The 15974-nt window shown below is 36.9% G+C and overlaps 1 protein-coding gene across 3 annotated transcripts in view; it reads right to left on the bottom strand.

The window, feature by feature from the left end:
• The window catches only part of SCAPER (S-phase cyclin A associated protein in the ER), a 515685-nt gene that overhangs the window by 356754 nt on the left and 142957 nt on the right, over positions 1–15974 (bottom strand). For all 3 annotated transcript variants that reach the window (XM_029951067.1, XM_029951068.1, XM_029951069.1), the window contains 5 exons: positions 14013–14183; positions 5587–5662; positions 5281–5398; positions 4902–5013; positions 3314–3454 (listed from right to left, as the gene is read on the bottom strand). In XM_029951067.1, the coding sequence (XP_029806927.1) occupies positions 3314–3454; positions 4902–5013; positions 5281–5398; positions 5587–5662; positions 14013–14183 (618 nt within the window). The remainder of the gene's footprint in view (positions 1–3313; positions 3455–4901; positions 5014–5280; positions 5399–5586; positions 5663–14012; positions 14184–15974) is intronic.

Here is a 15974-nt window from a genome sequence, read left to right as displayed (position 1 = left end):
TCACACCCTCGCCAGCATCTATAGTCTCTTGATTTGTTCATTTTAGCCACTCTGACTGGTGTGAGGTGGTATCTCAGTGTGGTTTTGATTTGTGTTTCCCTGATGATGAGTGATGTTGAGCATTGTTTTATGTGCCTGTAGGCCATCTGGATGTCCTCTTTGGAGAAGTGTCTGTTCATGTCTTCTGTCCATTTCTTCACTGGGTTATTTGTTTTGTGGGTGTGAAGTTTGGTGAGTTCCTTGTAGATTTTGGATACTAGCCCTTTATCTGATATGTCATTTGCCACTATCTTTTCCCATTCTGTCGGTTGCCTATTAGTTTTCTTGATTGTTTCCTTTGCCTTGCAGAAACTTTTTATCTTGATGAGGTCCCAAGAGTTCAGTTTTGCTTTCATTTCCCTTGCCTTTGAGGATGTGTTGACACTTTCAAGAAAAGACACTTTTAAGAAAAGGAAAGGCAATCCAAAGATGGTGAGAAAGTATTTGCAAAACTTAGATCTTAATACCTAAAAATACATAAAATGCTCTAAGAAATCTTTTCATTTATAAAATGTGGATAAAACTGGAGGGCAATATGCTAAGTAAAATGAACAAGACAAGAAAGACAAATGCTGCATGGTATCATTTCACTTATACATGGAATAAAAAAAAAAGTTGAACTCAAAAAAACAGAAAGTAGAAAAGGGGCTGCCAAGGAGTGAGGGGGGAGAAAGAAATAGGGAGAGTTTAATAAAAAGTTATAAACTTTCAGTTATAAGAAGAAAAAGTACTATGAAAAATTATATGCCAACAAACTGGACAATCTAGAAGAAATGGACAAATTCCTAAACACACATGCACTACCAAAATTCAAACAGGAAGAGATAGAAAATCTGAACAGACCCATAACCAGTGAAGAAATAGAATCAGTTATCAAAAATCTCCCAACGAATAAAAGCCCAGGGCCAGATGGATTCCCAGGGGAATTCTACCAGACAAAGCAGAGTTAACGCCGATCCTTCTCAAGCTATTCCAAAAAATAGAAATGGAAGGAAGACTACCAGACTCATTCTACGAAGCACATATCACTCTGATTCCTAAGCCAGGCAGAGACCCAACGAAAAAAGAGAACTACAAGCCAATATCCTTAATGAATACAGATGCAAAAATATTCAATAAGATACTAGCAAATCGAATTCAACAGCATATAAAAAGTATTATCCATTATGATCCAGTGAGATTTATTCCTGGGTTACAAGGCTTGTTCAATATTCACAAATCCATTAATGTGATATACCACATCAACAAAAGAAAATAAAAAAAATCATATGATCCTGTCGATAGATGCTGAAAAAGCAGCTGACAAAAAGTCCTGAGGATCTAATGCATAACACGGTGACTACATTTGATAGCACTATACTGTAGCATTCAAATATGCTAAGAGAATAGAACATAAAGGTTCTCCCTCTCACACACACACACAAAAGATAAACGTGAAGTGACGGATGCATTATTTTACTTGATGAGGGGAATCCTTTCACAACATGTATGGATATCAAGTCATCATGTTGTAAGCTTTACATACCTTACTATTTGTCAATTATACTTCAGTAAAGCTGAAAAAACTCAACAACAGAGGTGCCTGGGTGGCTCAGTCACTTAAGCATCCGACTTCAGCTCAGGTCATGATCTCATGGTTTGTGGGTTCGAGCCGGGCATCAGGCTCTGTGCTAACAGCTCAGAGCCTGGAGCCTTGAGCCTGCTTTGGATTCTATGTGTCCCTCTCTCTTGTCTCTCCCTTACTCACACTCTCTCTCTCTCTCTCAAAAATAAACAAACATTAAAAATTTGTTTTTTAAAAAAAACCTCAACAATAAAGCAATCTAACTTTAATAAATATACAAGATGTTTGAAAAAACATCTCACCAAACAACTAAAGATATGAAATAAGCACATAAAAAGATGTTCAAAAATGAAAATTAAAACCAAAATTTAATACTGTACACACACAGTAAAATGGAGTGGTTAGAATTACAGTGTGTGATCATGACAAATGTTGGTGAGAATATGGTTAATTAGAACATTTCTTCCAATGCAGGTAGGAATGTCTACTACTACAAGAGTCCCCTGCTTTTCAAAAGTTCTTATTACACCACTTTGCTTTTACGAGAGACCTACATTAGTACTTGTTTTCGCTAACCAAAAGAAATCCAAAGAGAATTTCTGCTTTAAGAAAAAAGGCAAAAAGCAAAAACTGTATTCAGTGTTTTAGGGTGAACCATTTCAGAGCTAGCACACCCCAACAGCGCGAGTCGACTGCCACACTTCGCCAGGAGCGACACTCAGCATCTCAGCTTTAGGCCACCATAGTTTTGAACTGTATCTGTGAACACCTGTGTTTTATCTCCATTTATTTTGTGCATCCATTAGCAAGATGCGTTCTAACATACCAGAAAAGGTAAAAAGGTTATTTGGGGGGTTAGGAATGCTCAAAATTTTTCCATAATGGTAATTGCATCTTTACAGCACTTTGGCTTACAAAAGGTTTCATAGGGGAAACATATAGTAACAACTTTGGAAAACTGTTTCTTTAAAAGTTCAACATGAACCTATCACAATGCCCTGCTAACACATTCTTAGGTATTTACCCAAGAAAATGAAAGCACACATCTGCACAAAGACTTATATGTGATGATTCACAGTACCTAGATCTATAATGGCCAAAAATTAGAAGATAAACAAATATCCATCAACAGGTGACTGGATTAACAAATTATGGCATTTCTATACAATGATACACTTCTCAGCAATGAAAAGGAATTGATATACACAGCAGTATGGATGACATTCAAAATAACTATGCTGAGTGAGAGATGCCAGAGGAAAAGTATACTGTATGATTCCATTCATAGAAAATTCTAGAAAATGCTAACATCTACAGTGACAAAAAACAGATCAGCAATTGCATAGTAAGAGAGTCAGAGGAAAGAATGAATACAAAGAAGCATGAACAAACTTCTGAGGGTGATGGAACTGTTTATTATCATCACTGTGCTGATGGTTTCAGGAATATATACATGTCAAAACTCATCAAACTGACGCTTTACATATGTACCATTTATTGTCTGTCAATTGCACCTCAAAAAAAAAAGCTGTAAAAACATAATATACATCTCACAGGATTACTGTAAGTATATGATATTGCACCTAATAAGTTTTAGTGAGCCTGTTATACTGGCAGAGAATAAACACTTCATAAATATTGCTTCATATATTAACAACTTAAAAAAGTACTTGGGTAACTAATTCAATGTTCAAAGTACCCAAGATATACCTTAGCTTCTTCCTCTTGTGCTTTTTTAACAATTGCTTGTAACTGCACCTCTCGTTTAAATTCAGCATGAAGTAATTTCTCTTCCATCATCCTGCGTCGCTGATCTAATAATTCTTCCTTCCACTTCCGGACATCTTTCTCCTATATACAGTTATCATATCATTAATTTCAGCATACATAGTAATGTAACAGAAGGGCAAACAGATAAACAGCTTAAGAATTATAAAGTCTAGAACCTAGAAAGACCTAAAGGAGCATGACTAATTATTGAGAACACACATTAGGAAGCCAGACTGCTGAGTTCATAATATACCTTGGTCACCTGCTAGCTAAAATCAAAACCTGGCTCAACATGAGTGTGAATAAAACTAGCATTCAACTGAAGTTGAATTTTAGCTACATAATTATATGTTGAACAACCTAAAAAAGTATAATGCAGAAACAGCATGCACTGGATTAAGAGCAAGACCACAGATATTTAAAGCCCCTTCTTAGCAAATTATTGGTAATGTGACACTGGAAAAGCACTTTACCTCTCCTAGATTCAGTTTTCACACCTGTAAAACGGGACTCAGTAGATCTAACTCTGTGACCTACAAAGAACTCTAATGATCAGATGAGACCACATATGTAAAATAGTGTTGAAATGATAACCTATTATACAAATGGAAGTGGGACTTATCATTAAAATTAATCAAACTAATGGAAAAATTAAACCAGACAGCCTCTAACATCTGGTACAATTTCAAGAACTTATTATTCTCTTTGCAGGAATATTGGAGATTACATCATATATGTAAGAAATTAAGCTATATAATTTTACCTGACTTAAAAACATAGTGAGAGGTGAAGTTGTAGTTGTGTTACATAAAGCTAAAATTAAATAATATATTAACTCTTATAGAATCCTACAACATGGAATTTTTCACTTTGATTTACTGATTCTGAATGATTAAAATAAAAATAATGACATTCTTAAGATTCAGGTAAAGAGGAGCACCCAGGTGGCTCAGTCAGTTGAACATCTGACTCTTGATTTTGAGAAAGAAAGAAAGAAACTGAAATGTAATTTTGTCAAGTAACTTGCCCAGTGCATCTATTATGTGGTAAAACCAGGATCTGACCCCTGCTTGGCCATGTCCAGACCCCATATTCTTTCCACTATATCACACTTACCAGAGGTTGTACTAGACTAAATATTCTAAATATATCATCCATAAATTCAGTTAGTGTCCCCACTTATTCAAACCTGATAATCTAAAGCTCAAAGCTGTCCTACCAACTCATTCTACACTGTCCACAAGACTCCCCAAAGAAACGCCCCAATGAAAATAACAAAAGACAAAGTGCAGTTTCAATAATCCATGCCAACTCTGCAAACATCAATTTACTAGCTAACTTAGAAATGTCAATTTTTTTTCTTTCTGTAGGTAACTTTCTGTAATTCAATAGGTAGAAATGCTTTTGTTTCCTAAAAAAGTTAATTTTTATAGTTCTGCTAGCTTCCCTTAGACACAAGAAACAGTCAAGTTAAAAACGAGCCCATCAATTTAAGGCTGTCAGAATGTTCTAAAGATTAAAAACTCACCCTTTCTAACAATTTCTGAAGCTTTAATGTTTTCTCTTCACGTAACTTTTCCCTTAGTTGCTGTGCTTTCATTTGTTTTTCTTCATGTTTTTTCTTAGATTCTGCAATTGTTCTATTAACACAAACAAATGGATAGAAGGCACAAATGTTTACATGATAAAGCCAAAAATATTTTCTTTAGTCTTCAACATTCTTAAAATAAATACAAAAAGTAAATAAAACTAATTATGGCCTAATATTTCAGGAAAACATTGTCACTTTTCAGTGGATCTGTAACTATCCTGAATAATATGCCTTAAAATGTTGTAAAGCAATTGTACTAAAGAGTAGTCAGTTTTCCCCTTGTAAAACATTTCAGACTACTTTTCAAAGATCAGACCTTTTACGAGATGGTGAGGAAAGCTTTTCATGCATGTGAATTCCGTGGCCTGGAGGTCGAGCAGGCTCCTCCTCTACAAGATCACCCCAGGATGTATTTTGGCGCCACGTTTCACGAGCTGCCCGGGAAAAAAGAAAACCACAATTACTGTTTAACCACATAGTTCTATGAAAGCAACATTTGAGGACAGACTTTTAAAAGGCATCAGAATTCCCACTGTAAATTATTTATTTTATACATATAAACTCCATGTAATAATATATTTTAAACCCCTCTAATTGCATACACACATACACACATTAATACCTTCATAATCTGCAAGGACATCATTCCAGTCCATAGACATACCACAGAAAGATACACTCCCACTGCCCATGCTGGCCTAAAATGCAATAAAGAAAAGTGAAAAACAAATATTTGAACACAATTATTATCTTAAAAGTGAACCATAGAGGCAATTTTCTTATCTGTTAGTAGACATTTAACAAACAGTTCAAAACCAGAAAAAAGCTATATACTTTCATAGTTACAATAATCACCAAGTTAAAATACTATAATCTATACATTTTAAAAGGACAAAACTACTTGTCATTAAGAGCAGAGCCAAATCAAGTGAATTCCTCGATGCTATGACTCTGTAACTGCCATACTCATAGTACACATCAGCAGAGCTAAGATTACTCACTGGGCATTAAAACTTAGAATACAGAAAAATAGAAAAATATTTAAAACATTTAGTTACTTTCATTCTGTAATAAAATCCCTCTTATCAACATACATATCCTGAATGCCTAGTGACAGCAAGGTATGTATCATTTGCTTTTTATTAGTGGAACAGAAGAAAAGTAAATTAAATTCTATTTCAACCTCTGCAATGACAATGTGAGTAAATGGTGAGTTCTTACTTTTTCCAAGATTCAATTTCTGGATTTGTAAAATGAAAATAACAACTTTCAACTTGTCAACTGAATTTTATATAAAAATACTCTGTCATGGTAAAGTGCTAAAAAAAGATTGCCTATTGTTTTTGTATGAACACTAAGTCCTTCTGGACCTAAGAATTTTATTTCTAAGTGTAACTTTTGAACAAGTATGCTAAAAATTCTGAAAGCTCACAGAAGGAACCCAAAATAGCGGTGAAGCAGAGGGACCCTAGGCTCATCTTGTCCCAGAAACACAACTAGGTAACAATCAAATGATCCTAAATACCCCCAAAATCAGTCTGAAGACTGACAGAACAAACTCTACAATTAAAGAGAGAAGAGACCATACCAAAGAAAGTAGGAAGTGCAAACATGGTTTAAGGGAGTAATAAATCATGAGGCTATAGAGAGGAGGGAGCTGTGATCACAAGGAAGGGCAAGAGAGAGCGAGAGAGCAAGAGAGAAGCCAAGGAACATATAAGGAGAATGTCTCCCCAAAGCTACTACATTGGAAAATGAGAGGGGACTGAATTTTCTTAGTTCTTGCAACCAGCATGGTTGAAAGCTCGAGGTTTTTCTTTTAATTAATAGTTTATTACCAAGTTGGTTTCTATACAACACCCAGTGCTCTTCCCACAAGTACCCCTCTCCTTGACCACCACCCCTCCTTCCCCTTCCCCCCCTCCCTCTTCAGCCCTCAGTTTGTGCTCAGCATTCAAAAATCTCTCATGATTTGCCTCACTCCCTCTCCCCAACTCATTCCCCCCCTTTCCCTTTCCATGGTTTCCTGTTAGGTTTCACCTGTTAGATAACAACATATGGTATCTGTCCTTCTCTGCCTGACTTATTTCACTTAGCATGACTCCCTCTAGGTCCATCCATTTTGCTACATTGGCAAGATTTCATTCTTTCTCGTTACCATGTAGTATTCCATTGTATATATGTATACCACATCTTCTTGATCCATTCATCAAGTGATGGATATTTAGGCTCTTTCCAAGAGTTGGCTATTGTTGAAAGTGCCGCTATGAACATTGGGGTACATGTGCTCCTATGCATCAGCACTTCTGTATCCCCTGGGTAGATCCCAAGCAGTGCTATCACTGGGTCATACAGGAGTTCTACTGATAGATTTTTGAGAAACCTCCACACTGTTTTCCAGAGCAGCTGCACCAGTTTACATTCCCACCAACAGTGTAGGAGGGTGCCCGTTTCTCCACATCCTCACCAGCATCTATAGTCTCCTATTTGTTTATTTTAGCCACTCCCACCAGCGTGAGGTGGTATCTCAGTATGGTTTTGATTTGTATCTCCCTGATGATGAGTGATGCTGAACATCATTCATGTGCCTGTAGGCCATCTGGATGTCCTCTTTGGAGAAGTGTCTATTCATGTCTTCTACCCAATCCTTCACTGGATTATTCGTTTTTCCAATGTGGGGTTTGGTGAGTTCCTCATAGATTTTGGATACTAGCCTTTTATCTGATATGCCATTTGCCACTATCTTTTCCCATTCTGTCAATTGCCTATTAGTTGTTTTTATTGTTCCCTTTGCAGTGCAGAAGCTTTTAATCTTGATGAGGTCCCAAGAGTTCAGGTTTGCTCTTGATTCCCTTGCCTTTGGGGGTAGGTGGGATGTGTCGAGTAGTAAATTGCTGTGATTGAGGTCAAGGAGGCTATTTCCTACTTTTCCCTCTAGGGTTTTGATGGTTTCCTGTCTCACATTCAGGTCCTTCAGCCATTTTGAATTTATTTTTGTGTATGGAGTAAGAAAGTGGTCTAGTTTCATTCTTCTGCATGTTGCTGTCCAGTTTTCCCAGCACCACCTGTTAAAAGAGGCTGTCTTTTTTCCATTGTGTACTCGTTCCTGCTTTGTCAAAGATTAATTGGCCATACATTTGTGGGCCCAGTTCTGGGCTCTCTGTTCTATTCCATTGGTCTATGTGTCTGTTTTTGTGCCAATACCATACTGTCTTGATGATGACAGCTTTGTAGTAGAGGCTACAGTCTGGGATTGTGATGCCTCCCGTTTTGGTTTTCTTCTTCAATATGACTTTGGCTATTCGGGGTCTTTTGTGGTTCCATATGAATTTGAGGATAGTTTGTCCTAGCTTTGAGAAGAACGCTGGTGCAATTTTGATGGGGATTGCATTGAATGTGTAGATTCCCTTGGGAGGAAATGACATTTTCCTCCATTCCATATCCAATCCATAAGCACAGGATGTTTTTCCATTTCTTGGTGTATTCAATTTCTTTCATAAGCTTTCTGTAGTTTTCATCATAAGGTCTTTTACATCTTTGGTTAGGTTTATTCCTAGGTATATTATGGTTTTTCATGCAATTGTGAATGGAATCAGTTTCTTGATTTCTCTTTCTGTTACTTATTAGTGTATAAAAATGCAACCAATTTCTGTACATTGATTTGTATCCTGCAACTTTACTGAATTCATGGATCAGTTCTAGAAGGCTACTGGTGGAGTCAATTGGGTTTTCCATGTAGAGTATCATGTCATCTGCAAAACGTGAAAGTTTGACTTTTTCTTTGCCGATTCTGATGCCTTTTATTTCCTTTTGTTTGCTGATGCAAGGACTTCCAGCACTATGTTAAACAACAGTGGTGAGAGTGGACATCCTTGTCATGTTCCTGTTAAGGGGGAAAGTTCTCAGTTTTTCCTCATTGAGGATGATATTAGCTGTGGACTTTTCATAAATTGCTTTTATAATGTTTAAGTAGGTTCCTTCTATCCCAACCTTATCGAGGGTTTTTATTAAGAAAGGGTGCTGTATTTTGTCAAATGCTTTTTCTGAATTTATTGACAGGATCATATGGTTTTTATCTTTTCTTTTGTTAATGTGATATATCACACTGATGGATTTGCAAATATTGAACCAGCCCTGTTACCCCGGAAAAAATCCCACTTGATCATCATGGATAATTTTTTTTTTATTTGGTGTTGAATTAGATTTGCTAGTATCTTGTTGAGTATTTTTGCATCTGTATTCATTAAGGATATTGGCTTACAGTTTTCATTTCTTTGTTGGGTCTCTGCCTGGTTTGGGAATCAAAATGATACTTGCTTCATAGAATGAGTCTGGAAGTCCTCCTTCCATTTCTATTTTTTGGAAAGTTTGAGAAGGATGGGTGTTAATTCTGCTTTAAATGTCTGATAGAATTCCCCTGGGAATCCATCTGGCCCTGGGCTTTTATTCGTTGGGAGATTTTTGATAACTGATTCTATTTCTTCACTGGTTATGGGTCTGTTCAGATTTTCTATCTCTTCCTGTTTGAATTTTAGTAGTGCATGTGTGTTTAGGAATTTGTCCATTTCTTCTAGGTTGCCCAGTTTGTTGGCATATAATTTTTCATAGTAATCTTTGATGATTACTTGTATTTCTGAGGGATCAGTTGTAATAAATCCATTTTCATTGGTGATTTTGTCTATTTGGGTGTTTTCTCTTTTCTTTCTGAGGAGCCTAGCTAGAGGTTTATCAATTTTGTTCATTTTTTCAAAAAACCAACTCTTGGTTTCACTGATCTACTCAATTGTTTTCTTGGATTCTATACTGTTTATTTGTGCCCTGATATTTATTATTTCTCCTCTTCTGCTGGGGTTGGGGTTCTCTTGCTGCTCCCCTTCTAGTCTCCTTGGGTGCTCTGTTAGATTTTGAATTTGCGCTTTTTCTAGTTTGTTGAAATAGGCCAGGATTGCAATAAACTTTCCTCTTAAGACTGCCTTTGCTGTGTCCCAAAAAGTTTGGATTGTTGCATTTTCATTTTCATTTGTTTCCATATATTTTTATTTTTTTAATAGTTTATTGTCAAATTGGTTTCCATATAACACCCAGTGTTTCTCTTTTTAAATTCCCTCTCTAATTGCCTGATTCGCCCAATCATTCTTCAGTAGGGTGGTTTTTAACCTCCACATTTTTGGAGGTTTTCCAAACTTTTTCCTGTGATTTATTTCAAGTTTCATAGCATTGTGATCTGAAAGTGGGCATGATATGATCGCAATTCATCTGTATTTATGGAGGGCTGTTTTATGTCCCAGTATGTGATCTATCTTGGAGGATGTGCCATGTGCACTCGAGAAGAAGTGAATTCCCTAGCTTCAGGATGCAGAGTTCTACACATATCTATTAATTCCATTTATTCCATTGTGCTGTTAAGTTCCATTGTTTCTTTAGTGGTTTTCTGTCTGGTTGACCTATCCTTTGTTGTAAGAGGAGAATTAGAGCCCCCTGTAATTAGCACATTCTTATCAATATTATTTCTGCTTGTGATTAGTTGTTTTATGTATTTGGGTGCTCCGAATTTGGCACAGAGATGTTTATAATTGTTAGCTCTTCCTGATGGAGAGAACCTGTAATTATTATATAATGTTGTTCTTCATCTTTTGTTACTGACTTTAAAGTCCAGTTTGTCCAATATAAGTATGGCTACTCTGGCTTTCTTTTGGCTTCCAGTCGCATGGTAGATATTTCTCCATCCCCTTACATTCAATCTGAAGGTGTCTTCAGGTCTAAGGTGAGTCTCTTGTAGACAGCAAATAGATGGATTTTGGTGTTTTTTTTTTATCCATTCTGCTACACTGTGTCGTTTGACTGGAGCATTCAGTCCATTTACATTCAGTGTTATTACTGAAAAATGTGGGTTTAGATTCATTTGTGTTCTCTGTAGAGTTCATGTTTGTAGTGATGTCTCTTGTGTCTTATATTCCTTGCTACATTTCTCTCATAGGATCCCTCAGGATTTCTTATCGGGCTGGTTTGGTGGTGATGAATTCTCTCAATTTTTGTTTATTTGGAACACCTTTGTCTCTCCTTCTACCTTGAATGACAAGCTCGCTGGATAAAGAATTCTTGGTTGCATATATTTCCTGCTCATCAAATTGAAGATTTCCTGCCATTCCTTTCTGGCCGGCCAAGTTTCAGTAGATAGGTCTGTAACCACTCTGATAGGTTTCCCTTTGTATGTGAGGGCCCTTTTCTCCCTAGCTGCTTTCAGAATTCTCTGTCTTTATGTTTTGCCAGTTTCAGTATGATATGTCGTGCCAAAGGTCAGCTTAAGTTAAGTCTTAGGGGAGTCTGATGTGCCTCTTGAATTTCAGTGTCTTTTCCTTTCCCCAAACTTGAGAACTTTTCGGCTATAATACGATCCAGCAATCCTTCAGAACCTTTCTCTCTGTCTTCTTCAGGAACTCCAATGATATGGATATTGTTCCATTTGATTATATCACTCAGGTCACGAATTCTCCTTTTGTGCTCCTGTATCAATTTCTCTCCCTTTTCCTCGGCTTCCTCTTTTGCTGTAACTGTGTCTTCTAATTCAGCCAATTCTCCACCTTCTTTAATCTGTGCAGTGGCAGCCTCCATTTTATTGTTTACCTCATTTATAGCCTTTTGAAGATCTCTAGTCTTTGTATCAGTAGCTTCTCTGATGGCTTCCATGCTTTTTTCAAGCCCAGCGATTAATTTTATGACAACTGTTCTAAATTCTTGTTCAGTTATATTGCTTGAGCAGTTATGTAGCTGTGATTTCTTCCTGGAATTTCTTTAGAGGATAGTTCTTTCGTTTCATCATTTTGGCTAGCTTCCTGTCTCTTCTCAGTTTTCAAAGCTCGTTCTGCACTCTGCACCTGTTAGTACTGCTCTATTAAAGGAGGCTCTTTGACTATCCAGGGCTTGTCGTTTCAGGAGATGTTCTTTTAATGGTGTCTCTCAGTTTCTCTTGTTATGCCTCTGATTAATTTATTTCCCTACTCAGTGATATTTGGGACTCTCCACCATGTGTGCTTTGGCGTGTTTCTTGAGGTAGCCCTAAAAAGGAAAACAGACAGGAAAATACACAGGGAACAAAAGCACGCAAAGGCACAGACAAATCAAGTAAACAAGCAAACCAAAAGGGGATTGAAAAAAAGAAACGAAAAGAAAAGAGGACAGGAAAGGGAAAAAAAAAAGGTGGGGGATGGACGGGGGGAGGGGGACAGAAACAGCCAAAGATAAAGGACAGTGTGAGAGCATAAAACTTACAGAGGGGAGAGATAAGAATGAGATAAGGAAAAATAGAGTAGATCTAACCACAGCAATGCATAAATGTTGGTCTTTCCCAGACTCCAAGGGCGGAAAGAGAGAAAAGAAGGAAAAAGGAATATAGAAAAGAGAAAACAAGGGAAAAAATTAAAAAACAAAAATAATAAGAATAAAACGGAAAAAGAAATTTAAAATATAAAATAGTAAAAAAAAAATTACTTCTCCAGCATGGATGGGTGTGGTTTGATGTAGGTAGGTAGGGTCTCAGGGGCTGCTCTCCGTGGCCCAGCCTTAGTGGTTGCAGGGAGAAGAATGGCTGCACCCCAAACCTCCTCATGGCATGCATTGCCAGCCACTCTCTTGAGTCCGACTTCCCCGTGCCATGGACAGGTCAGATTTCTTTGGGTTTCTTAGCTCCACCAGGTTTCTAAATCCTAGTCCACACACTTAAATGCTGCCGCCTCAGTTAAAATGATCTCTGGCAGGTGGGCGGCTTTCTGGCCAGAATTCAGTAGGGGGACTGGGGAGCCAGCTTATCCCTGGCTCTACCTGAAGTCGAAGAGCTGCTGAGCCCATGGGAGAACAAGCCCACGGAGGGGGACAGATTTCTCTCCCTGTGCCCAGTGGCTACACAAGGTGTTTGTGTCTCTCCTTCCCGGGCTGAGGTCTCCCCTCTCCAGAGATCACTCTAAGAGCTTTTCCGGTCTCTCCCTCTCTTCCCCTCCAGCTCTCCACTACGCTACACGGCTGTCCTGCATGCTGGCCTGCACTGCCAGTTAGTGCGGGCCTTCCAGGGTCCTGAGCCGTCTGTGGGCCCAGAACCCTCTGCAGGCCCAGCACCAAGTTTCTGGGTGCTCTCTCTCCCTGTTCTGCTTTGGTGGAGACTCCCCTCAGAGTCTTTGGTCCCAGTTCACACTCACTTGGGCATCCATGAGGCTGTTATCAATAAGGAGTCTGTGTGTGCACCTCCTTTCTTGGAGTTCATAATACTGTGGCTTTTAATTCTTCTCAGTTTGATAATCTCCACAGGCCAGGCAGAGATTACAGAACTCCCTACTTTTCTGCCATCTTGCCACTCCCCTCATTTCAACACTTTTTCTTAACACAAGCATTTACAGCATCTAGCACTGCTTTTTGATGCATCCCATAGGTTGTAGAATATTGTATTTTCTTTTTCTTTTGTTTTGAGACATATCTTCATTTGCCATTGGGTTTCTTATTTGGCCCATTGCTTGTGCAATAATGTGTTAATATCTACACATTAAATATTTAATATTTACATTATAGATTTTCCAGCTTTGTTTTATTGTTGATCTTTAGTTTTATACCATTGTAAATGAAAATATACTTGGTATGACTTGTCTTCTTAAATTTATAATATTTGTTATGTCTCTTTTTATGTGATTTAACCAAGGAATTTTTCTGTGAGTACTTTAAAAAATGTCTCTTCTATTTTCTTGGATGGAATGTTTTAAACACATCTTTTGGAACCATGTATTCTGAAGTATGCTTCAAATAAAAACTGTTCTTGTTGGTAAGAAAAATTACCTTTACCTGAGGGTGCTCCTTTAAAATAAGCATATGAGAGGAGAGATAGGGGAATAAGTGAAACAGGTGAAGAGGATTAAGAGTACACTTATGATGAGCACTGAGTCAAGATGTACAGAATTGCTGAATCACTATATTACACCTGAAATTAATACAACACAGTTTGCTAACTATACCAGAATTTTTAAAAGATAAAAATAAAAGTTTTAAGTTTGAAAAACAAAAGCTCACAGAAAAATCACTGTCGTTGTCAGTTTCAATATTAATATCATTGTTTTCCTCTGCTTCAATTTCTCTGGTTAACTGCTCCTCTTCAGCAATAGCACTAGCAATGGCTTCTTCATTGGCCTTTTCTAGACGATCTGCCAGCTCTTCTTTTTTAGCAAGAACTTCTGCCATGGACTATGAAGTTAAAAACAAAGAAACCAAAGAATCATCAATTAAGTGAAAAGTAATAATGTCTTATGTACAAATGACACACTCGACAGTATACATAAAATAGCATTGATCCAGAATTATAAAACATGAGGTCCAATGTAAGTTCAACCACTTGCTCCCTGTGTGACTGGGAAGCTTCTTAAAACCAAGAGCCTGTTTTTTATTCTATAAAATGGTACAATATTCCGTGACTTACCTTCATCATGAGACTGCTGCTGTGTATGAGAAACTGTGAAGTTATACAAATAACAAGTATTATTAACGTCAAAGTATGAATTTCATTTGAGTGCCAAAATTCAAAACAGTTGTAGATCAAGTATCTTTAAAGCAAAGGAAAAATACTATAAGAGGAATACAGAAAATTTTTATTCTGAAATGGTGATGTTACTTTCTATACTATATACCTAACTTAAAAATATGCATTAGAAAAATATAAATAATATGTATCAGAATCATTATTTAATAAATCCACATGACAAGCTAAAATTGTGTACTAGAAACCCTAAAGTAAACATTGAAATAACAAAACAAAGATTTATGACTGATAAGCCAACAAAGAAGATAAAATGGAATTATTAAACATAATCTAAAAGAAGGGAGAAAAAGGAGAAAACGGGAGCAAAGAACAGGTAACTCAAAGAGAAAACAAGTGGTAGGATGGTATATGTAAAGGTACCATATTAATAATCAATAATTTAGGCTGGAAAATCTAAATACCTCAAGTAATAGAGACTGTCAAACTGGGTAAGAAGAAAGACCCAGACATATGCTGCCCATAAGAAACTTAATTATGAGAATATAAATAGATTACAAGTAACAGTGCTAATCTACTAACACTAATCAAAAGAAAACTGAAATATTAATATCAGACACAGGAGATTTCAGGGAAAAAATAGAAGGAACAAGAAAGGCATTTCATAATAATAAAATGATTAATTCATCAAAAAGACAAAGCAAACCTAAACATTTATGGACTTAATAACAGACCATCAAAATACATGAAACAAAAATGGACTGAACTGCAAAAGTAAATATACCTACTGGGAATGTTAAATGGTTCAGCCAGTTTGGAAAACAAATAATTTGGATAATTATCAAATTATCTTTTTGATAATTCCTCAAAAAGGTTAAACGTAAAGTTACCATATGACCCAACAATTCCACTCATTGATATTTACCCAGGAGAAATGAAACCATATATCCACACAGAAACTTATATACAAATATTTAAAGCACCATTATTCGTAACACCAAAATATGGAGACAGCCCATACATCCATCAACTAATGAATGGATAACATGTGGCATGTCCAAATAATGAAATATTATTTGGCCACAAAAAGGAATGAAGTACTGACACAGGCTAAAACATCATGAAGCTTGAAAACACCACACCAGGTGATGGAGGAGGGCACTTGTGGGGAAGAGCACTGGGTGTTGTATGGAAATCAATTTGACAATAAAATAGTAAAAAAAAAAAAAAAAGAAAGAAAAAAGAAAACACCACACCCAGTTCTGAAAGAAGCCAGTCAAAAAAGATTACATACCATATTCTATTCCCATGAAATGTTCAGAACAGACAAAGGTACTGAGACAGGAAGCAGATCTGTGGTTGTCTAGGGCAGGAAGGGTGGGGTGAAAGGGAGTGACTGCTAATGGGCACTGGGTTTCTTTCTTCATTGATGAAAGTGCTCTAAAAACTGATACGGTGACTGTTGCAAAAGTTGGTGAATACACTAAAAAACACTGAATTGT

Source organism: Suricata suricatta, chromosome 9 (genome assembly GCF_006229205.1).
Source record: "Suricata suricatta isolate VVHF042 chromosome 9, meerkat_22Aug2017_6uvM2_HiC, whole genome shotgun sequence".
NCBI classification, from domain to species: Eukaryota; Metazoa; Chordata; class Mammalia; order Carnivora; family Herpestidae; genus Suricata; species Suricata suricatta.
The sequence above is the reverse complement of the archived record's forward strand: the minus strand, read 5'-3'. Positions and strand labels throughout refer to the sequence as shown.